The sequence below is a fragment of the Bufo gargarizans genome, chromosome 1 (assembly GCF_014858855.1).
Source record: "Bufo gargarizans isolate SCDJY-AF-19 chromosome 1, ASM1485885v1, whole genome shotgun sequence".
In the NCBI taxonomy this organism is placed as follows: domain Eukaryota; kingdom Metazoa; phylum Chordata; class Amphibia; order Anura; family Bufonidae; genus Bufo; species Bufo gargarizans.
In genome coordinates, this window is record NC_058080.1 from 638,905,091 (window position 1) to 638,928,401 (window position 23,311).

At 41.4% G+C, this 23,311-nt stretch overlaps 1 protein-coding gene across 1 annotated transcript in view; it reads left to right on the top strand.

Annotated features, from left to right (window-relative positions):
* Nucleotides 1-23,311, top strand: part of KIAA0825 (KIAA0825 ortholog) — a 203,599-nt gene that overhangs the window by 39,905 nt on the left and 140,383 nt on the right. Inside the window, exon 4 of the mRNA XM_044282656.1 lies at nt 2,359-3,004. Within this exon, the coding sequence (XP_044138591.1) occupies nt 2,359-3,004 (646 nt within the window). The remainder of the gene's footprint in view (nt 1-2,358; nt 3,005-23,311) is intronic.

A 23,311-nucleotide genomic window follows, 5' to 3' on the forward strand; every position in this document is an offset into this window, starting at 1 on the left:
CCCCGTTAATTTAGGTAAAATGGCCGCCAGCTCCTCAGACCACCCACTAAACACTGTGCTCCAGTAGTCTGATACTCAGCCAACCCCTGAAGAAGGTTCTGTTTAAAGTGTAATTATCATGTTTTTCATTTAAAAATATAAAAAAAAATATTTTAGCATATATTACTGCTGCTGCAGTATTATGCATAAAGCAATCTTTAGTTTCTTCACAAACCATTGTTTTCCTTGAGCTTTTGCCTTAGTTATGGCTGTTTTGAACCCTACAATATGAGGGTCTTCTCAAGATGGCTCCTCTGCCAGTTCTCTCAGGCCAAAACTGCTTTCCCTCATTTTACATACACACTTGCTTTAGCCAGCAGCTTCTTGCCAGCCAATCAGATTGAATTACTGAGAGACACGCCTCCTCACTCTGAATCCTAATGCAGGTGTGCAGGGTCTGTCTTCTGTTTACAGTAAAGAGAAGACAGAAATGCCATAGCAACAGGCTTTTAAGGGACAAGTGGAAAGGGACAGGGGACATTAATGAAAGCTGTTATTATAAGGCAATTACAGATCTTTTGGAAATCATTGACAGACTAAGGCCTCTTGCACACGATCGTATGCTCATATGTCCCAGAGCGGCATTGATCGTGCGCAAGGGAGTACACAGCATCATAGATTACAATGATTATGTGCATGTCGGGCCGCCAGTGGGGCTATTGTCCCACACTCATATAATACTATGAGTGCGGGACTATAGCCCCGCAGGCGGCCCGACGATCAATCCCGCTCCGGGACATATGGCCGGCTCATGGACCGTATGTCTCGGGGGGCATACGGTCATGTGCAAGAGGCCTAACTCAGGTATACATGCCTAGCTCTAATAAACTAGCAAAAAATAATAATATGACAGTTACACTTTAATGCAGCTCCGGAGCATGAGGCACTGGCAGTCTAAAGGCACCTTTACAAGTCAATAGTCAGGTAAAATAACATTCGTATGAAGAAGTATTTGTGATCGTCTTCCCAAGCAAACATGCCCAGCTCTCGATAAATGAGCAAATGCTTGTTTGTTGTTGATCGCATCTTTTATGTGGGCATAGCAATTATTGTTTGCTGCCAACAAGCAATGATTGCACATCCCCTCGTGTTAACACGGGATGTGCTGACAGCAAAATGCCAACTGCTCACCGTGGTTTGTCCCCACGCAGTACGATGATTGGTCCAGTGAAACGTACTAAACTGATGGACATTCTGTCATTGATCATGCTCGTTTATGGGCAGATTGTCAGCCTTTATGGCCACACAGATTTTTTGCAGCAGTATTCCCGCTTAGGATTTGCTGTGTTTCCACGGACGCCACAGGCCAGTTTACACTGCACATTTTTTCTCATTCGCTTTTCTACGTAGTACTGTAAAATAGCAGGGAGTTTCCGCATGGACATCCACAGCTTTTACTCCACATGAACATAATCTAAACGGTTCTTACAACATAGGGTGGCTGCAAGCTTACGAATGCAATTTATATACACATTTTTGGGATATTAATTTTATATATGCATTATAACCTCTAAATGATGATCAGAGGTGGAGATACCCTACAAGCAAGGACTGAGTAGCGTTTTAATAATTCTTTTAAATTCTACCAGTCCTGTAAAATTATTTATTCCACTCACCCCTATGCATGTACAAATAATGTGATGCCTCTTCTTTTCATCGCTGCCTTTCAGCGATGTCTCTATATGTGTTTAAGGGCACCTGTCAGCAGATTTGTAGCTATGACACTGCTGACCCGTTACATGTGCGCTTGGCAGCTGAAGGCATCTGAGTTGGTCCCATGTTCAGATGTGTCCGCATTGCTGAGAAAAATCACTTTTTAATATATGCAAATGAGCCTTTTGGAGCAACTGAGGCGTTGCCATTACACCAAAAGGCTCACCTCTCTCTGCAACTGCCACGTCCTCTGCACATTGATTGACTCTAGGAGTAGTCATGGCCAGGTGTGATCACGTTTACACTGCCTGGCCCTGTCGATAGAAGTGCAGAGGGCACAGCAGTTGCAGAGAGAGCTGAGACTCTAGGAGTAACGGCAACGCCCCAGTTGCTCTTAGAGGCTCATTTGCATATATTAAAAGATCATTGTTCTTAGCAATGAGGGCACATATGAATGAACATGGGACCAACACAGATGCCTTCAGCTGCCAAGTGCACATGTAACAGGTCAGCCAGTGTCATAGGTACAAATCTGCTGACAGATCCCTTTTAAGGCTGTGAGATGTGTGACTATTATAACTGCTAATTCAGATGGCAAAGTTTCTCAGACCTTTTTTTTTATTTTACACACAATCAATTATTTAAGGTTGTTTTTCTTTCATTTAGCAACATTTTCTGAAGAACTGTGAAAATCAGGAAGACTTTATTCTTCAGTTTCTTATGGACCTCCAAAGTCACGGAATAACGTTCCCTTCCTCTCCAAGTGGAAGCTGCTTTCAGTGCACGTCACAGACTTCACTACATGCCATTGACGATGATTCTTCCATGGATCTTCAGGCTTTGTGGGATGATGTAAGGCTGCATTTACGCCGCCATCTAGTTGGAAAATTGCAAACCACTTTTGACACCTGTAGCAGTCAACCTAGGATTAGTTTCAAAGCCCAGTGCTTACGGCGCCTTCTCTTTCTTTACCCTGAAGCTGATGTCCTTGTTAAGTATCAGAACATCCAGCAGAATTTTGTTGTTGAACTTCTCCATGACTTTAGTGAAAGGAAGTTAGAAAGCGTTCTTGGGGCATACCAGAAGGCCATTCCCAGGGTGTACTCCATGATAAAAGAAGATTTGTTTGTGTTAAGCCAGGTTATAGACTCTTCATTAATAATTAAGTTTATCAATGAGACTTTCTTTGAAGCGATCACAGAGGAGATGAAAACCTTCTTTGATATCCTTTATGAATCCAGCACAGAAGAACAAGGTCTCCAGCCAGCAAGGCTAAGCAAGAAAAGGCATAAACAGAAGGTGCATGCCCTTGGTAAGTGGTTCCAGTACTTAACTCTAGAGACTGTTCTGATAAGTTTAACTATAATTGGGAAATCTAAATACTACAGCTTTGTGGATAGTAACGTCATCAAAAATCTTATGTTTGTCGCCACTTTTCACTATATGGAAACATAATGGTAGCTGTAACGGTTGTAACCCATCATTTTGGGACCCTTGCATGACCAAAGCCCATGCCGAGCCCAAGCCTTGTTGTCTTACAGTTGGTAGACGTCTTTTTGCATTTCACATTTTCTGTTCAGAGTCTATGAGTAGAAGTGAAGTTCTAAATAAATGTGTACCGCTCGGTCTATTGGACCAGACAATCGCTCACTTCATGATAGCAGACCCAGGTCCGCTCTACCTGTAACTAGTGTTAGCACAGGGGACTGTTTATTACTTTACTGGGGCTCTTATGGGTGTCCCAGCTGTAGAAGAATAGTATATGGTGGCATCATGCAAGGGTAAAGAAAGCAGAGGTCTCCTTCGATGTCTTGAGGGATATGTATAAAATGACTTAAAACCATACATAAAAATAATAATAATAATAAAAATTAAAAAAAACGGATTACCCATCCTGATTACCTGCAATATATATTCATACCAAAACAAAACAAAGTAATATTAGGATATTAGGAGCTGATTTTAATACTCTATTTTTGTGCACATTTGCAAAAAAAAAATGGAATACGGTATAAGTTTAACAAATGTGCTTTTGACCCGTAGTAAAACATATATAATGTATTACAAAAAGGGAGTTCTAAATAACTGTTTCTTAGTTTAAAAAAATACCTCTTACTAAAAGGTAAAGAGGAAAGAAAGTAGCCCTCAGAAAGTAATGTATTTATAGGACAGTATTCCTCGGATGGTGACCATATACTATCACTAGCTCCGCGTGAACTGATTACATTTTTGAAACAAACTAAGGCCCCACTCACACAATGTATTTTCAGTCTGCATCCGATCCGCATTTTTTTGGGGCCACAAAAGATGTTGTGAACACACAGTGCGCAGTCTGCATCCGTATGTCCATTCTGCAGTCCCACAATTTTTTTTTTAAATGTCCTATTCTTGTCCATTTTGCGACAAGAATAGGAATTTCTAACAAAAAGCGGGCCCGCCCAGTTTATGGACCATCTGAACGGATATTTGGAGGAAGGGGTTATCCGGGAAATGATGATGATGATAGATCATCATTATCACATCAGCGGGGGTCCAAGTCCTGGCAATCATGCAATCATGCTGATCAGTTGTTTCAAGGAGCCACTGTGCTCCCCGGAGGTTTGGTGAGCGATGCACGCTCCCGGCAACTTTCCAAAGACAGCTCCATACAACGTATAGTGGCAGTGCTTGGTATTGCAGCTCAGCCCCATTGACTTGAATGGCTGCAGCTAGGCCATGTGACCGATGTGCAGTGATGTAATTGGCCTAGGAAGAGGCTGCTGATTGGTGGGGGTCCCAGGTGTCGCACCTCTGCAGATCTGATACTAATAACTGAGCATAGGTCATAAATATCTTTTCCTGGAGAACTCCTTTAAGCCCTGTTTTCAGAGATGTTCCAATAGACTGCAATAGTAATCTAGTCTCTAGGGGGACTAGAAATAAAGGGTGTTATTTATTATCCAGAAATCCCTATATTAGGGTTAGGGTAAAGATTAGTTGCGCCGCAATCTGCGACTTTCCCCCGCTCACGTCAGTTGTAAAAAAGTAGGCCTGGAGGGGAAAGGGACAGGCTGGCAGTCCTATCTCATTCATCATTTTCTAATGATGGTCTAAATGTAAGCCAACAACTTCGGCCCATCCACTGCCAGATATAGGGGGTTAAGTAAGACCGGCGTCTAAACCGCTGGTCTTAATATATGACCCCAAAGTTTTTAAAAAAGTATAAAAAGAAAAACATACTAATTAAAAAAAACTTTAAAACACCACCCTTTGCCAATTAAAAAAAAAAATGCAATTATTATTGATATCCTCACACCCCAAAATGCCTGAACTATTAAAATATAAAAGTATTTATCCTGTACAGTGGACGCTGTAACGGAAAAAAATCTAATTGCCGAAATCACCATTGTTTGGTCACTTTGCTGCCGAATTTTTTATATATTTTTTTAATAAAGAGTGATCAAAACATCATACAAACCCAAAGTGGTTTAAATAAAAAAACACAGCTCGCCCTGTAAAAATCGCCCTTACATGGCTTTGTTTACAGAAATGCCCAAAAGTTATGGATGTCAGAATATGGCCATAGAAAAGCAATTTTTTCATAAAATTTGTTTTTTTAAAGTATTAAATGTAACCTACAGTATATCAATGTGGTGACCCAAAGATTAGAAGAAAGGTAATGTGTCATTTTTACTCCACAGTGAATACCGCAAAAATAAACTCTTAAGATAATGGAAAAATGATGATGTTCTTTTATCCAATTCTACCCCATTGATATATTTCCCAGTTTCCCAGTACATCATATGGAATACTACATGGGGCCATTCAACTTGTCCTGCAGAAAAACAAGCCCTTGTACGGCTATGCGAGTGGAAAAGTAAAAACCATTATGGTTCTTGGAAGGCGGAGGAGGGAAAACAAAGAATTTCAAATTGTTTACAGACCCAAGGGGTTAACATATATTCTGCATCGCTCTTCACATATGTTCATGGTAGCTACGCTTAAAGTTTGTGCTGAGTGCGAATAGTCCCAGCCGTAAGACGGAGAAGGTGGAAGGTTTAATGTTTGCTTTACTAAGCAGCATACAGGGAAATGCAGCGGCAGTAACTGATCCTAGTGGATGAATAAACTGGAATAATCTAACACTGACCCATGTAAATTTAACACAGATGTATGACTGCTGTCTAGGGCTGCAGCCAAGGCAGAACATACGCTCGGCGATATTTAGTAGACATATTCAAGCCGTAACGTAATTCATTGGAGCCGTAATACTGTCAGGACGGCAGTCATGTTCAGTCGCATCATCGCAGTGCTGGATGTAGCAGATAATCATGATATACAATATATTAACCGTCACGTTATTACACGGTTGTTTATGGCCTAGAAGCCGGAGCTGCAGCAGAGCAGTATATGGAGTAAGCCTCTGCAGAGCGCGGCTGCTACACGTACATGCAGAGACTTCAATGTGACCGCTTTCTGCTAACATCACGCCGTTTCATTTTACGTTGCATATTAATTATGCTTTCTGTAACGTTTACCTATTATTATAGATTATATTAGATATATTTGCATTTATTTAAGAGGAATTTATTATTCATTCTGTGGCAGTTTTCTGGCTTTTAAAAGTCCCAAATTTTGGCACAAGCGCAAAAATGTGCGACTTTTTGGCAGTTACACAACGTGCTTGACAGGCAGGGCCGAGGTGGACCTGGCATATTTGTTGTAATTTACCCCAGAAAACTGGCCTTGTATAGTTTTATGAGGAAAGATTGAGTAAAACTGGTAATTTATACATTTATATCTCTGCTCATTCTGGGCTGTGAAGTCCAGGAGGCGGTCCTATCAATGATTGACAGCTGTCTCTGTATACACAGTCATAGAGGGAGGGCTGTCATCACTGATAGGACCGCCTCCTGGACTTCAAAGCTTAGAATGAACAGGAATATAAATGTATAAATTACACAATTTACTGAATCTTTTTCAATAAAACTATATATCAGTGTGCTCATCTCCTCCTGCTCTATAATTTGCTGCCTGCAGATCAAACACCTTGTTTAACCTGACAGGTTCCCTTTAACTAGGCTTGAAATGTATTCCAGCTCCTAGCTGACGTAGATTTCATTTCTATGCGCCACAGTTATTAAAGGACCACTAAAGCGCAAACGCATAGAAAAATAAAGAAATGCATAGCTGCCATTCACTATAATGGAGCTTGTTAGGCAGAGTTCACATCGCGTTTTCAGCCTTCCGTCAGAGGTGGGCGTCTGGAGGATTTAAAAACACGTGCCTCTGATGGAACGCTGAAACGTATCCCACTGTATAGACATATGTCCCCCGCACAGTCCCTTCCACCATAAGCAGCAGAGCTTCAGGGTATGAGGCAGAAGCTGCAGCTGTGCTGCTTATGGTGGAAGGGGTTAAACTGTCACAGAAGCTCTGAGGCATCTAGTGCCATACAGAGGCATCCGGCACCCATAGGCTAGTATAGCCGTCTTTAAAGGGGTTCTTTCATTTCAGCAAATGGCATTCATCATGTAGAGAAAGTTACTTACTAATGTATTGTGATTGTCCGTATTGCTTCCTTTGCTGGCTAGAGTCATTTTTCCATCACATGTGCCGGCCTACGTGCATTCCTATGGTCCCGACCACCAGAGAAGCCAGTGTTTATTTTCTGTAGTGTGCAAGCATGGCCACCGCTGCTGGCTTACAGAGTGGTCGTAACCATGGAAACGAGCAGTGTATAATGTGATGGAGTCTAGCTGGAGTCTAGCCAGCAAAGGAAGCAATAACAATATATTGGTAAATGCTTTGTTTTACCTTACTCTACATGATAAATGTCACTTGCTGAAGTGAGACAGCCCTTTAAAGGGATCCTATAGGTCGCTGGAGTCTTCTACTGTTTTTGCAGTATAGTGACTTAGATCAGCCAGATGGAGTTCAAAAGGAAACTTATTTGACCTTCATCTGACTAATGGAGCCCTATGCAAACGTTTAACGTGTACGTCTGCAGGTTTCATAATGTACTCACTAAATGTAGACGAAAACATGATGTGAACCCAACTTAAAGGGTGTATTAGACTGCCAGATTTTCTGGCAGATGATCCGTAACAAGCGTTCCTATGAACACTCACTAGCGATCATCTGGCAGTCAAATATTGCTTCCAAATGGTCAATAAACCATTGTGTATCTCCGCCGGTAAAGCTTGTGTATCTCCGCCGGCAGTATATTGCGCTGTGTAATAGTGATCTGCAGCGGGCACACCGCTGCCCTGTATGGGGACGAGCGATGGCATAGCGATCGCTCATCCCCATGCCACAGAGGACACCGGTCTCCTCTGCTAGCTATCTGACGATTGCCCGGAGGGAACGTTTTCCTCCCGACAATCGTCTGCGGCATTGGGGGGTCTAATACAGCCTTAAGCTGCACAGCGCTGGAGGATCTGCAGGAGGGAACCAGAGAAGCTCCAAGGCAACAGATACAACAGAGGCAGGGCAGCATTGTATGGTTCCTGTGCTCAGACTTCTCAGCGTTTTAGTGTATAAATAACAGGAAAATAAAAACAAATGTATAAAAACGGCAAAAGACTTTCTCAGAATTGCCTATAAAATGCCACTTGTAAACAATATCATTATTTTGTGCAAGTTTCCCAGCTTTTCCCTAAAACCCTGAAAGGCAAAATCGGGCAATGAGGAAGAGAACAACTTAGGTAGGTTGTGAATTCACCATTTCCTTTTACATGTTATGTTACCCAGCTTTCCCGGGACTTTGTATTTAGCAGCCCCTATTACATGCTGTGCTACCCAACTTTTCCAAGACCCTTAAAGGCAGTTTTCCTCGGTATGCTACAACATTGAGGCATTGTCTGCACTAAATAACAAGGCAATTTTGGATTTCAACAGTCTGGGAAAGTTGGGTAAATTCTGTGTCAGAGGTCACACTTGATACATACATACTGTACATATCACATACACAATGCTCCTTGATACGTATATGTATAGTGTCAGAGCTCAATGAGTATACGTCATGCCCGGTTTGGTCTCCAGTATACCCCCCCTTTTGTTACCACAGCTTTCCAAGGATCCTGGAATCCAAAAGTGTCTATTTATGCTGAAACATAGGAAATTATAATGGTATGATTAGAAAAAATTGCTTTGGAATGCTGGGTGATTTCAGTTATAGAACTGTAATGCAGCCCGTATGTGGCTTTCCTTTCTAAGGGGCTGTGTCCTTCGTGCTGTAGCTCTTCCCTTGTAACTGCCACAGCTTCTAACAGAAGATATGGCTGGTGACAGTTGAAGATTTAAACTGAGCACGTGCGACCACCTCAGCGAGGTGGACAAGAATTAAGGAAAATAACAAACAGCAGGTGGCGCTGTACAGACACATTTTATTGAACAGCTCTGTGGCTATGTTAAATTTTTAATTACATGCAATTACAAAAGTACAAAAGATCCAGTTGCTGGTTTGAAAAATGTAGAATATTTTTCATGGCACAACCCCTTTAAGGCCAAAATAGGCTACTCGCAGAGATAACACCTATCCGTATTTATGGTCCAGCACAATGAAGAGGCTATGACCTTACAAAACCTATCTGTGCGTGTACAGCCTGAGTCTGTGTGTGGTCAGACTCAGGAATATGTTTTTATCGCCTTTAGGCCGCATGCACACGACCGTGGTGTGTTTTGCGGTCCGCTCGCGTCCCGCAATTTACGGAACGGCATGGACAGCCTTTACATATAACTGCCTATTCTTGTCCGCAAAGCGCGGACAAGAATAGGACATGTTATTTATTTTTTTTGCGGGGCCACGGAACGGAGCAATGGATGCGGGCAGGACAAGGAGTGCTGTCTGCATCTTTTGCGGCCCCATTGAAGTGAATGGGTCCGCATCCGAGCCGCCAAAACGGCAGCTCGGATGCGGACCAAAATAACGTCCGTTTGCATGAGGCCTTATTTTCAGCATTCTGATGGGAGCCGTATGTTAGGACATTGACGAATAGGGTAGGAAGTAGCAATGGTCTGTCAGTAAAATGCCACCTAATACAACAAAATGATGGGAAATGTTAATATATAAATAGTGACAAAAGATGGCACAAATAAAACCTCAATAAATATTTAAAAAAATCAGTCTGAAAATATAGGAAATCATTCTGCTCAGTTTAAAGACTTTAATATAGAAATCCTGGGCAGCAGTATATTCCATGCATCGAATAAGCATCTTCTGATCATAATTAGATATTTTGATATATTCTCGACAATCGGCATTTCTGCGGCTGGACAGTGACCATATGATTACCCTGAACCAGGCAGAAAATCCATTTTGAGCAGAGCATAGGTAGGAGTAGAAATTTGGGATCCTATTGTGGGTCATTTACTTTGTTTCTTCCCCATTATTTTGATGTATTTTTCGCAATAAAGATAAACCTATTTGAGAACCCAGCAAGGAGATTCATACCTTATTACAATATTATAATTTCACAGAGATGCTCAAGTTATAAATCCTTTTGCCCTGGGGGTGATAGCGCCACTTCATAACTCACACTTGTAGAAATATTTCTGTCTCTCTAGAACTTTCACTCTGCTTTCCTGGAAACCTTCTTTTTATTTGACTTTTTATATGAACCCAATTAGTCTGAAATACAAGCGGGGAAGAAAAAGAGAAATGAGTTAATAAAAAATCAGGATTAACAAACATAGTGTATATCATTCCGAATAATAAATAGGACACAAGTGGATTGGCAGGAAATAATTCCATCCTGTTTGATTTTTTTTTTGACGGCACTCAAACCACTTGAGCATCACTTTTATGTTTTATAATGTCAGTGAACCACCTGACAAAATAATTTCTGAGTAATTCATTGTAGCCGGCACACAACTCAATCTATATTGAATGCAGCAGCAGCAAATTATTATTATTATTATATTTTTTTTTGCCTTCGCTGGAGGAACTAATAGGTTTCGCAGTCCTTGTGTCAGATAATATTTATACCTTTCTGTAGCGGATCGGAGTCCTATCAAATGAAAATGTGTTATTATTCTAGATAAACCTAACAGACAGCAAGCATACTGTCAGCTGTCTAAGAACCCCATGCCTAACAAGTGGAAGGCAAGTCTTCAGGTAATCGATGATAAGTCATGTAGAGATGAAGGTGCTTGTGATCCAGGAGGACTTTATTTAGTGTATTGATGGGTCAGGTCGAGGGCAATGGTACTTAATTGTATTTCGGCGGTGTACCGGGAATACGCTCTGAGCCGCCATCATTCACACGTTGTTTTCAGACATACAGTGTGTGATGCTTCGTCCTGCATATACCCCCCTAAGCTCTTCCAATGTAAAGTCTTTCTATAGATTATCACTGTATTATTCTTGCTTTTTTCCTATTATTACTATTTTGACAAACCTAGGTTTGAATTAACAGTAATTGTACATGTTTTACTTAAATATATTTTCTTTATCGTGTCATTGACTCATACATAGAGCATGTTATTTCTTTTAAATGTCACCAGCGACATCTGTTTGCGTAGACACATAGCTCTGGTTCGCCTGACAAATTAGGCTTTTGGTGCAATGAGGGCATCACCTCTTGTTGTGCCCAAGCTCCGATCCTTTCTGTGAAGAGCCCCTACCTGGCAGTGGCAAGCCAGAGAGGAAAGGGCTGGCCACAGAAAGGAGTGGGTGCAACAAGAGCAATGGTAACGCCGTCATTGCACCTACGGCCTAATTTACATATCGCGAAAAAGAATTATAACTCTGGAACGGAGCCTCAGGTCAGCAAAAGAGAAACAGACTGTTAATTCGGTGAATCACAGCTATGGGTCTATGTAAGCAGATGGATAGGGAGGTCACTGGTGCATTCACACAACCGTATGTATTTTGCAGTCCACAAAAAATACAGGCGATGTTCTTGTTGCATCCATTCTTTTTTTTTTTTTTGCGGACCTATTGTAACAATGCCTGATCTTGTACGCGAAACAGATAAGAATAGGACATGTTCTATCTTTTTTGTGGAACAGACATATTGATACAGACCCATAGAAATGAATGGTTCCGTGTTGCGATCCGCAGACGATGCAGATCGGATGTGGACCAAAAATACGGTAGTGTGAATGGAGCCTAAGCCAATAATCAGATATTAGGGCTCATGCTCACAGCTCCATGCAATCTAGTTGAATGGAATGTATATTGGCACTATTAGAGGTCAATGAAGTCCTACTTACCTACATATATCACCTATCTATTAAAGGGAATGTGTCATTAGAAAATGACCCATTGTTTAAATCAAGTATTTTCTGAAACATATTTTAAAATAATTTTTGGTGATTTTTATTTTTAATTTTCCATGTCACTGTTTATATGTTAAAACAATTTTAAAATCCAGCATTTTTGCACTGGCTTCTAAGTCTAATAGTAGGCCAACACTTCTTGGTTTGTACAGATCACTTCAGCAGTCATCACATTATCATCACAGTCAGGATTACAATGACAGATAACACATACAGATAACTCTCCAATACAAGTCAATGAGTCTCCTCCAGTCTAATGTGTCTGTCTATGGTCCACCATCACTCTAAATGCTGGTAACAACAGCTCAGGCACGATGGCTGCCCCCATAATCATGTTCAAGAAGTAGAAAAAAAAATCTACAATCACAAAATGATAACAGATTAGAAAGAGACTATCTGGTTTTAACTGGCAGAACAATATAATAGGTTACACATTTCCTTCAAGCCGTTTACTTTTTTTTTTCCCCTTAGATGTTTCTAAGGAAGCATTGCTTCTATGCCATATAAATGGTCTATACATTGATCCTAAAACTAGTCCTACAATTTTGGCACACACCCCTCTCTCATACAGCAACACAACTCTGAGAATAGGGGCACACATAGCGGTATCTGGGTGTGGGCTTAATCCCTATCACATGCCTTGGCCAATGGTTTCAGGTAATACCAGCAAAATTAGATGGACTTTGGCCACCACGTATGGGGTGGGGTTTCGGCTGAACATGGACGCCGCAGCGCGTGTCTCCATCCTGATAGTCTCTCTGCTGGCTACATTGCTACACATAATTTTCATTCAGTGGCAGGTAATGAGTGTTTTTACTAAGACTCTGTATTACTGTAGCAGATATATTGTTTTGTTATTAGGCAATTAATTAGGTATTTATCATTCATTTAGTAATTATTAAAAATGATGTTTACCAAATATGAAGTAAAAGTGCAGATGATGAATATTTGGATTCCATAAAAATCCAGAATGCAAATTTGATCAAGAAACATCTGTATGAGAGGCTGATAGCATTCATTAACTAAATTAAATGTAATTATTGCACAAAAGGAATATCGGTAATGAAATTACTAGGGTATTAGATAACGTTTGTGTATATAAGGCATAATTACATTATAAACTCGGTAATGATATAAATGTAAGTAATAATTTATAGGAGTGTACTTGTTTTCTGAAAATACATGCCTCAGCCGCTGAAGAACTTCTTTACGAAAAGGAACTTTATCAGTAATTGTTTAAAGGGAATGCCATCAGAAAATGAAATTGTTTAAATCAAGTTTTTATGTTAAACATATTTGTAAAGAATTTTTACAGATGTCACTGTCTATAGTCTTTTCCCACTCGCCATTAAGCCAAATAATAGGAGCCACTTCTTGGTTTGTACAGATCACTTTACAGCAGTCATCTCATTATCATCACAGGCAATCATTACAATGACCTGAAATGATCCCCCAATCAGTCCCCCAAACATTATCAGACCTCAGATTAGATCCCTCAGTCAGACCCCCCCCCCCCCCCCAATCTGTATTAGACCTCAGCTCTGACCTCCAAACTTTATAAGACCCCCCTAATCAGACTTCCAATGTGTATCAGACATCGGATCAGACCCCCAATCTTTATCAGACCTCAGATTAGATATAAATTAATTAAATGAACTCCTCTCTCCTGCTCTGGATGGTGCATTCTTCCTGCACTCACCGCTCCCTGGTCTTCTGCTGGCCCAGCACTGCACTGTGACCTGATGTTGCACAGTATCAGTCATAGTGCACGCCTGTGTGCACTAAGTCCTGACGCTATATGTAGTCAGGATCCAGTGCAGCTCAGCACCAGGGAGTGGTGAGTACAGCCACGGGTAGCAGCGCCAGTTACTGCTCCCCACACGTCCTGCATACTAATTAGTATTTGCTTTATAAGACGCACTAACATTTTTCTATCACTTTTGGGGGAACCAAAGTATGTCTTATAAAGCAAAAAATACAATAGGTAAATAGATAACCACAGGATACAGCATTCACAATAGGTGATTGTTAAAGCTTACCTACTGCTTGCTTGTACTGTGTCTTCTGCACAGGTCACAGAGCTCTATGGACCATGAGGCTGCCATAAAGCAATTTTCATAATGGTTTTTAAATGTTGAGAACAGCTCACGCAAGATGGCCTGCCCCCATAATCATGTTCAGAAATAAAATAAAAACTAAATCAGAAAATAAACACAGACTAGAAAAGGGATATGTATCACTGTATAGTATTATCTTGCAGAAAAATATATAGATGAAACCTTTAAAGGGTATTCTCATCTGGTAAAGTGGACCAGCACTGTGGCCTATTCAGTCTTTTCCTGTAACGTGGTGCTCCTGGCCACCGGCCTGTGCATGAAACGCCAGCCGATCCCATGCGTTTGAATGGAGCTATGATGCACATTCCCTACACAGTAGGTTGGCACAGCTGTGGCTCCTTCATTCTCAGGATCTGTGGGGTCTCAGAGGTCAGATGGCATATCCTAGCAATATAACAGCGCAGATTTCAGAGTCATAGAGATGCCATCCAAAGTGGCCCAGAACAAGTGGTATTAACATTCCCAAATAGAAAGTCCAGTCACAGTGTCCCTCTAATATGGCCAACTACAATATCCCCTAATAATTTTTTGTTAGAAGGTCCCACTGATCATCAGAGCCTGTAATTTGTGAGGAAACCTGGCAGCGTGTTTAATTCCCCTGCAGCACCACCACAGGGGAAATGAAGTATTACACAATGCTCATTCATGGGCTTTTCTAAGAGTAAGATATTGATGACCTAACGTCAGGACAGGTCATCAACATTTGATCGCTGGGGTTCCGACACCCAGTACCACAACCAATCAGCTTTTTGAAGAGAGCACTGCGTTCCAGGGAGCACTGTGGCCTCTTCGCAACATACCAAGCACAACTATATTCATTGTATAGTGTCTGCGCTAGTATTACAGCACAGACTTTTTTATTGATTGGGACTGAGCTGTGCTTAGGCCACGTGACTGATGAATGAGGTATCAATGGCTTAGATCGAGGGCGCAACACTCGTATCAGTGATCCTGAGAACCGACCATTAATCTCTTACTCCCGGAAAACCCCTTAAAAGTTAATGTGTTGTCTCTATGTAACATGTGGACTTCCTCTGCCGGAACAGATAACCAGAGTTACCTGCTGGAGATGTGAATGCCAAATTGGTGGCAGCCTAAATTCTATAAATGTTCTTCAGACTAAAGACTGTGGGAAGTGGTGGTGGTGGTTGTGCCATGTGCTAGGCAAGTGCCGGAACCTATTTGAGCAATATCTAACAAGCAGATCTCTGGAGGTTCTGAAGGACTCTGTTTAGGAAAGGGTGGAGTGCACCTTTCTGGGATCTTCTCATACTTTATCAACCATAATCTACTGTAATCCATAGGAATAGCAAGTCATCAGCCCAACCATATTATTTCTTCCATCATGTCTTCGGCATGCTCTTCCGATCCTTTCTCCCTCATGCGGCAGAAGTAAATTGGATTGCAGGAAGGTGTATAAAACATGAGATCCTGGAAAGGCTTGACCCCCCATATCTCTTTATGGCCCTGTCATTTCTAATCATCCAAGAGCACTCGTGATCAGTATATCTGATAAACTTCTCCGTTTATCCTTTTTTTTCCCTTCTTTTAAACAGGATTCCCCATCCTCTGCAGCCTCTCTCCAAACCTCTACTTACCCCCCTCCTTCCTTTAGTCTCAAGTATAGGCTTGATAAGACAGAGATACACCGTGTCACAAGCAGCTGTGTACGGCCTTGCCTCTCACGACAACTAATTTGTGCAGGAAAAAATTAAATCAGGAGGTAAATTATTTCATGATTGCTCATTCCCAACAGAGTTGGGCATCATTCTGAAGAAAATATCTAATAATTGGTTTCAGCCTGTGTCAGACACATGCAATTCCCTTCACTAATGGCTGTGTGAGGTAGCACCGGGCCTCGGGGGTCAGCCAAGGACTGGAAATAGCTTAGCACTAGGCACAGCACTAGAGAGAACGGAGCACATAGGAAATGAAGTGGCAATAAGTGTAATCCATAGGGGAAATGTGCTTCACTTGGAGTTTAATATATCGCCTCCATGTCTGGCAGCGAGCCACACACCAATTGTTTACCTTTCTGTCAGCATCTGCATCTGTTCTGCTTTGTAAACGGCACTTAACGCTCAGCCGGTAAACGGCGGAATCAATAACAACCGCTAAGGGATTTCTTTTCTTTTTATCATATTCTAGGAAAAAAAAAAAAAAACCCTCGCTACAAACAATGTTTGCCTTAGATTAACAAGGAACTGACATTAACAGGGTCAAAGGGATTTGGCGGGTAAGATTTTTATTGCTTGAAAGACTCGCAGCAATTATATCGCCGCCGTTCGGAATGCATTTTGTAACCTGTCCAAATGAAACTGTTAAAAATTGCTCGCAACGCCGTAATGAAGATGATGATTTTTTATAATTATCTCAAGCACTGTGTACGGAAAACTGCCGGCACCTTCGGTAATAATTTATTTTGTCGGATTACAGCTGGTGTACTGAAATATTAAGGTTTCTTGTTTATCGTTTTTTTTTGGGGGGGGGGGGGGGGGATTTGGTGATTAGACCAAGCTAGGCAGATGATGTAAAATATGGTATCCGAGGGGGGGGGGGGGGGGCTGGAAACAGTGTGAGTCTGTTAGTTATTATCTCCTGTAGAAGCCAGCGTATCATTAGACGTGAGATAGTATCTTGTGTAACCAGGCATATTCAGGATATACACTGTACAGATGAACGCTGTCACAAAGGATTGTTATAATAGTTATAGCATCACTTAAAACTTAATATCATTGAGAGCAAAGGAACACATTAATGTTAATGGGATTTGTGCACGTAACTCCCCATGCACTGCTTGAAAAATGTACCCCTTAATGTCTTGAAATTCAAAATAGGCCAGTTAAATTGCTTTTCTTTTATTAAACAGCCGCCTTTTCAATTGTAGTCCGACCGAAGTTACATTTTTTCCGTCACATTTTATTGTTCACAACCTGGCATTTATGGTTGTTTTTATTCGATTAATTAACCTTTTATTTCTTTTATTTATTTATATATTTTTTTTCCTCCCTCCTTCCCCCAAGTACATTTACGTGCACAATGGTGGTTTCAGATACTGCCAAGTGGCCTATGAGGCATAGAACATTAGAGAGACAGCCATGGTGGAGCGGGGGGATCCTCGTACTTCTCAAATTAGCTAGTTTGATTTCTGCTGTCACGGCATATCATGTGGCGTTCTCCAACCACTAGAAAGCCATTATCCACTTGAATGCAGGGGTAATGCTTTGCAGGCCACTTCTACTTTGAAGGGGTCAAACATATTACATACTTAACACCTTATTTGCTGAGTGCACATGCAACACTGAACTCCGGAGTCTGGAAAATGGGCCGTTCTCCATGGAAACGCACATTCTTGACTCTTAATTGCAAGAAAAGGCGATATGGCACAGTGGTTAACTTGATTTGAATTCACTGGCTTGCATTTAATACTAGCCTTCGATAAAGTGCCTGGAAATGGATGATGCTACAGCAGTCTTTTCTACAAAATTCTATATCATCACTTTTCAGTTTAAGTGGTTTCCAAATTAATTGGCAGCGTCCTTTCACATGATTGAGGGCATTATGATCTAAAATTGAAAATGTTTTAGAAGAGATCCAAAATGTAAATATTTTTACACCGAAATATGATCTTCAGGGCACTCTGTTAAAATGGCGAAGTGTCGAGCATCCCAAATTATGCATAATATTGGTTGGCATGCGTAAATGTGGGATTTAGAATTTTTTTAAAAAAATTATATAGGACACAATGCAAGATATAGCCCCGGGAAGACCTGAAGAAGACCTATATTTAGTAACATATGACGAGAAAAAGACAACCAGTACATATTGATGACCTAGGCTCAGCATAGGTCTTCAATATCTGATCGGTGGGCACCACCTCCTCTTTAAACAGCTGATTAGCAGGGGCGCTGGGAGTTGGACCCCAAACGATAAGATATTGACGACCTATCCTGAAGATAGGTCATCAATATGTACTGGCTGCACAACCCCTTTAAGTTTTAAGCTGGGGCTACATGGTGATCTGGGCCACAACACCTATCATCATGCAACCAAAGATCGCTGTGTAGCAGTCCGGCCATAAAACTGAATGGGGTTGTAGTGCAACTCACAAGTTATGGTAACCCAAAAGTAGCCAGAAAAATATAGCAAGGTTGGATATTTTTTTTAGATTCTGTGACCCCATTCAGTTCTATGGCTGCACTGCTACACAGTGATCCTTGGTCGCGCAGCAGATGTCATGGGCAAGATTGGCATGTTGCCCCAGCCTTAAAGGGGTTGTCCAAGTTATTTTTTTGTCCTTTGTATATTTCTAACTAGGCAAATGTAAGGGCTTTACAATGCACTTACTGCATCTGCAGTGGCTGCTTTCTCAGATTTCACTGAGGGTCACATGACCTGTGATGTCAGCTTCTCTCCCTGCTCTGATGATGTTTCGTGCACAAGCCTGAGAGAGCAGATCTGTGTCTGTACACAAGATGTCACTGTACTGGCCATGCCCCCTGCATTGGCTGCTGCTGCCCTGTGTCTCCCTCCAACTAAATACTTCAGGAATCAACCCCTTCAGCAGCACACATTAGGGCTAGAGGCTTTCCTCAGTAGCTGCTGGCAGTGAAGAGACACAGGATCTTCCCTCCTCATCCTGCAGACACAGAGCTGACGGACTGGAGGAGTTCTGCAGAGCATTGCACAAGAACAGGTAGGGGGACGATCCTGTGTGTATCAGTACTGTCATTGTACAGCTGAGACTTGTAGTCCTACACATACAGCATGCTGCTGAGTATCCCAGCAGGATTGTTGTTATTGCAGGTAAACAAAGGGCCAGAAGAGAACCAGGGAAATGAGGAAATACAGTGCTATATTTTTTTTTTAGAACTCGGACAACCCCTTTAAGGCTTTCTGATACACATTAGCGTTGTTCTCGGCGGTAGGATCAGGTAAAGTGAATATTTTCGTCTGATCCTTTTGCTCTCCTGATAAGCCTCAGTGGCTGTCTGCTCCTTATTGAATACACATACTCGTTCAGCTGAACCGAACGGGGGTGTCGTGAAACATATATGTCGGCCAATTTTAAAAGGATTTTCTGGGAGTACAGTATTGATGACCTATCCTCAGGATAGGTCATCAGTATCAGATTTGTTAGGGTCTGACTTCTGGCACCCCCATCAATCAGCTGTTTGAAAAGGCTGCAGTGCTCCTGTGAGCGCAACTGCCTCTGCACAGCATACTAAGCACAGCGCCTTACATTTATATAGCAACTGTACTTGGTATTGCACCCAGGCCTAAGCCATGTGACCTATGAACGCGACATCACTTGCCTAGGAAGAGGCTGCAGCACTCACCGGAGTATCGTGGCTGATCGGCGGGGATGCCGAGAGTTGTACCCCCACTGTTCAGATATTGATGACCTATCCTGAGGATAGATCATCAATTTTTTATTAATTACCAGGGGCCACGGTTTTTGTTTTGCAGGAAAAAATGGCACTCCATCAGCCTCTGACACAGACATGAATAGAGATTCTCCTGTATGTTCCCTTCATGTGGGGAAGTTGGTTATAATTTCTGCTCTTGAACTAAATGCATCTGAGGCTGCACTGCTCTTTTAAATGACCAACATTTATACCACACTACCAGATAATAAAACATGAGTAGAGATACTCTTTTGACCCAAATTGCATTGTTTTTAATGAGTAGAGGAATGATTTTGCCCTCTGGCTGTTGTGGAGCTACAACTCATTACGGGGATGATAATCCAACAATAGCCATAAAACTGTAGTATGAAGAACTGGTGAATTCAATTCCATCACTGAACTTTCCTTTTTGCCCTTTGTGCTCTTGCAATCATTTTCTTGTATGTTGCAGTTGTTCTAGGCAATGCCAGTAAAGCGAATATACCAGTGCTGTGTAAATGTATTGTGTGATATTACTAGTTGCCATATCCTGACTGCAAATTATATCGAACACAGTTCTGGACAAATTATAATTGTATAGGTCCAAGGAACAGATGACCCCTGGATTGTTTTTAACCCGAATAACTAGGTTTCATTTGGAAAAAAAAAATAAAACCCTGAGACAGTGTATGGTTTTAGTGTATAAATATAAATTGTGAATACAGGGAAACAAATGAGGTCTTGTTAGTTCAGAACTGAAATCTAAGAAAAGGAAGATATCTAAGGTATTGTGGGTCAAGCAAAGGTTCAACTTTCTAACAAGAAAGCTTTTCCTCTCCCAAAAAAGTAATCAGACTTTGGAATTCGCTTCAAGATGAAGTAGTGTCTACAAATGTACTCAGAGAATTTAATCTTAAATTGGATTCCTTAAGGTGTGCAGAAACCTTTTGATTATGCCAGTATTTTCCATCAAAAAAATTCAGCTCCTGTACATGACTCTTTGGGTGCAGGAAGTCTTGTCATCCAGACAATAAAAATGTGGTACCGGTGTCTAAATGAAACAAAATAAAATTGTTTTTATTTCCATTGTGACAGATGATTAATAAACTTTCAGATTTAGAATAAAAATGAGATCGACTGCGGTTTCTTGGGCCCACCCACCATCTCTATAGCATATACACGTCTAATTGCATTGGAAACTTTGTTTTGTCATTGAACACAGGAAACTTCATCCAAAATAAGAAATGATCTTATACTCACTCATTTTTTCTGGAGTAAAAGTACTTTTAATCAATATGCAAATAAGCAGGTAAGTGCACCGAGGACGGGCCGAAGCCACTCTTTGCATTCTTACACCTCTTGATTCCTCTGTTGTCCCCTCCTTCTTCTAGGTTGACAGGGTCAGATACCTACATAGTCATCTCGCTTGACCCTTTCAATCAGAAAGGAAATGGAGGAGCTGACAGAAAATAGGCTGAGCAAGGGTCCATAAAGTGGCTTGGGCCTGCCTTAAGTGTTCTTAACTTCTCATTTGCAGGTTAACATTAGCTCTTCTCCAGAGTGAAGCAACGGGGTCGGTAAATGAAAGGTATCAGTACATTCAGCTGAGCTACCTCTACAAGGCTTGTGCCTGGTTAACAGTTAGTTTCTTGGTGACAGACTTCCCATAATACTGTCTTATATTTAGACATTTAAGAACTAAATGAAACACACCACAATTATTTCAGTGGCTCATGTTGTATGATACATTTTCGTCCAACATTATGCCACATCTTGCTTGTCTTCAACAGTTGTTCAACTGAGATGACGCTTCTTTCTAATGTGTTTGGCTGCTTTAAAGGCCAGTTTTTTGCATTATAATCTTCAAGGACATGGAACTTTCTGTGACCAGTTTAGTGCATATGACTACTTACGAATAGTGGTGAGAACACACTGCTCATTCAATGTGTGGAGTATAACCACAATGGTGGATTCTAATAGGGCATTTTGGTGTCTCTTGGCCTCCCAAGGTGCCCATCAATGTTCCTGAGTATCGCTAGGCCAAAACATGCGGGTCTTCGACTCAGAATATTTTGCCCAAGGGCACCCATTAGATTAAGGCTGTGTGGTATGGGAGCTGCCGTTTACTCTCATAGGCAAGAGCCTATGAGGCAGTAAAGCGGCACAATCAGTCATGAAGTGATAACATTGCAACTGTTTGCATCGTATCTCAGACCGTGCAATGGTGTCATTGACAATATGATATTGATAACCTATCCTGAGGGTAGGTCATCAATATAGGAAAAGCGCAGAATCCCTTTAATTTGTGCCTCATTGTACAGTACATAGAGGCATTTAGAAAATGAATGCTGCTGAACAGTTAAGAGGGCCATGAACATTAGTACAGTTCATCAAAACTGACGATTTCAACCAAAATGAACGCTCACATAAAAAGAAACAATTGTTTTAGCCGACCAATAACAGGACTATTGTTTGACAAGACGTCGGCCATGTATAATAATTTCATCTGAAAGATCTTTTGTTCAAAGAACAATCGTTTATGAGTGAAAAGTTCTTTCTTTGAAGACTGCTCCCAGACTGATCTTTCAACCATTACCTAGTTTCATTGAATGTGGGCTGTTTGAACAACTGTAATGGCCAATATGGACTAAAATGTGTAAGGTCACATCTGTGAAACCATTGCTCACCATGTTTTGTCAACTGCTGTTCAACCATCAACCAACTTCTATGTAATATGTATGACCACCCTTAAGACAGTCCAGAACTTACTGAAAGGCGAATCGGTGGTCTTGTTCACATAAAGAAGGTGGCTCCATTTCCTTTATTACCGTATTTTTCGCTTGATGAAATGCACTTTTTTTCCCCAGAAGTGGCTGGAAAATGGCAATGAATCTTATAAAGCAATACTAATGAGCGGTGACTGTAGGGCTGCTAGCAATGGCTGTACTCCCCACTCCTTGGTCTTCTTCTGGTCCCCGCACTACCTCCTGACTGCGTATAGCCTCAGGACGTAGTGCATGTAGGCATGCACTATGACCTGAAGCTGTGTGACATCAGGTCACAGTGCAGCGCGGTTACAGCAGAAGACCAGGGAGTGGTGAGTGCAGAAAGTGCGCACTTTCCAGAGCAAAAGAGGTAATTTTATTTATTTTAGGTCTGATCTGAGGACTGGTGAAGATTTGGGGGTCTGATCTGAGATCTCATACATATTGGGGGGACTGATTTGAGGTCTATGTCTGATTTGAGGTCTAATAAAGTTTAGGGGTCTGATCTGGAGTCTGATGCAGATTTTGGTCTGATCTGAGGTCTGATAAAATTTGGGGGTCTGATGAAGATTAGGGGAGGGGGTCTGAACTGAGGTCTGAGGAATATTGGGGGTCTGAGCCAAGGTCTGAGACAATTTTTTTTTTTCTGATTTACCTCCTCTAAATATTATTTTTGCTGAGCTCTCAACTGAGTGCATATTGTGTTTTGTTTTGTATATGCTTAGCCAGATTTACGCCTTTGATTCGGTATTTGGCACTTTTCATTTTGTCAAAGGACATGCAGGTACACAAAAACTGTCTAAGGGCTTTTGTGCACAGGGTGCACAACCATAATAAGGCTATCATAGAATTGCATGAGCTTTCTATTGTACCTGTACTGTATATTTTCTGCTCCCCAATACACTACTATTCACCTATTAAGTACATGGGCACTGAAAGCCGGGTCACATGACATACCACTAGACTGACGCCATGTTTAGTCCTATCCAGCTCTCCTATGGATGCATTTTACAGGCCTAAAATTGGCCGTGCCATTTTTTTTTCTTTTAGGGAAAGGCTTCTAGGGGGATATATTAAAGGTCTGTGA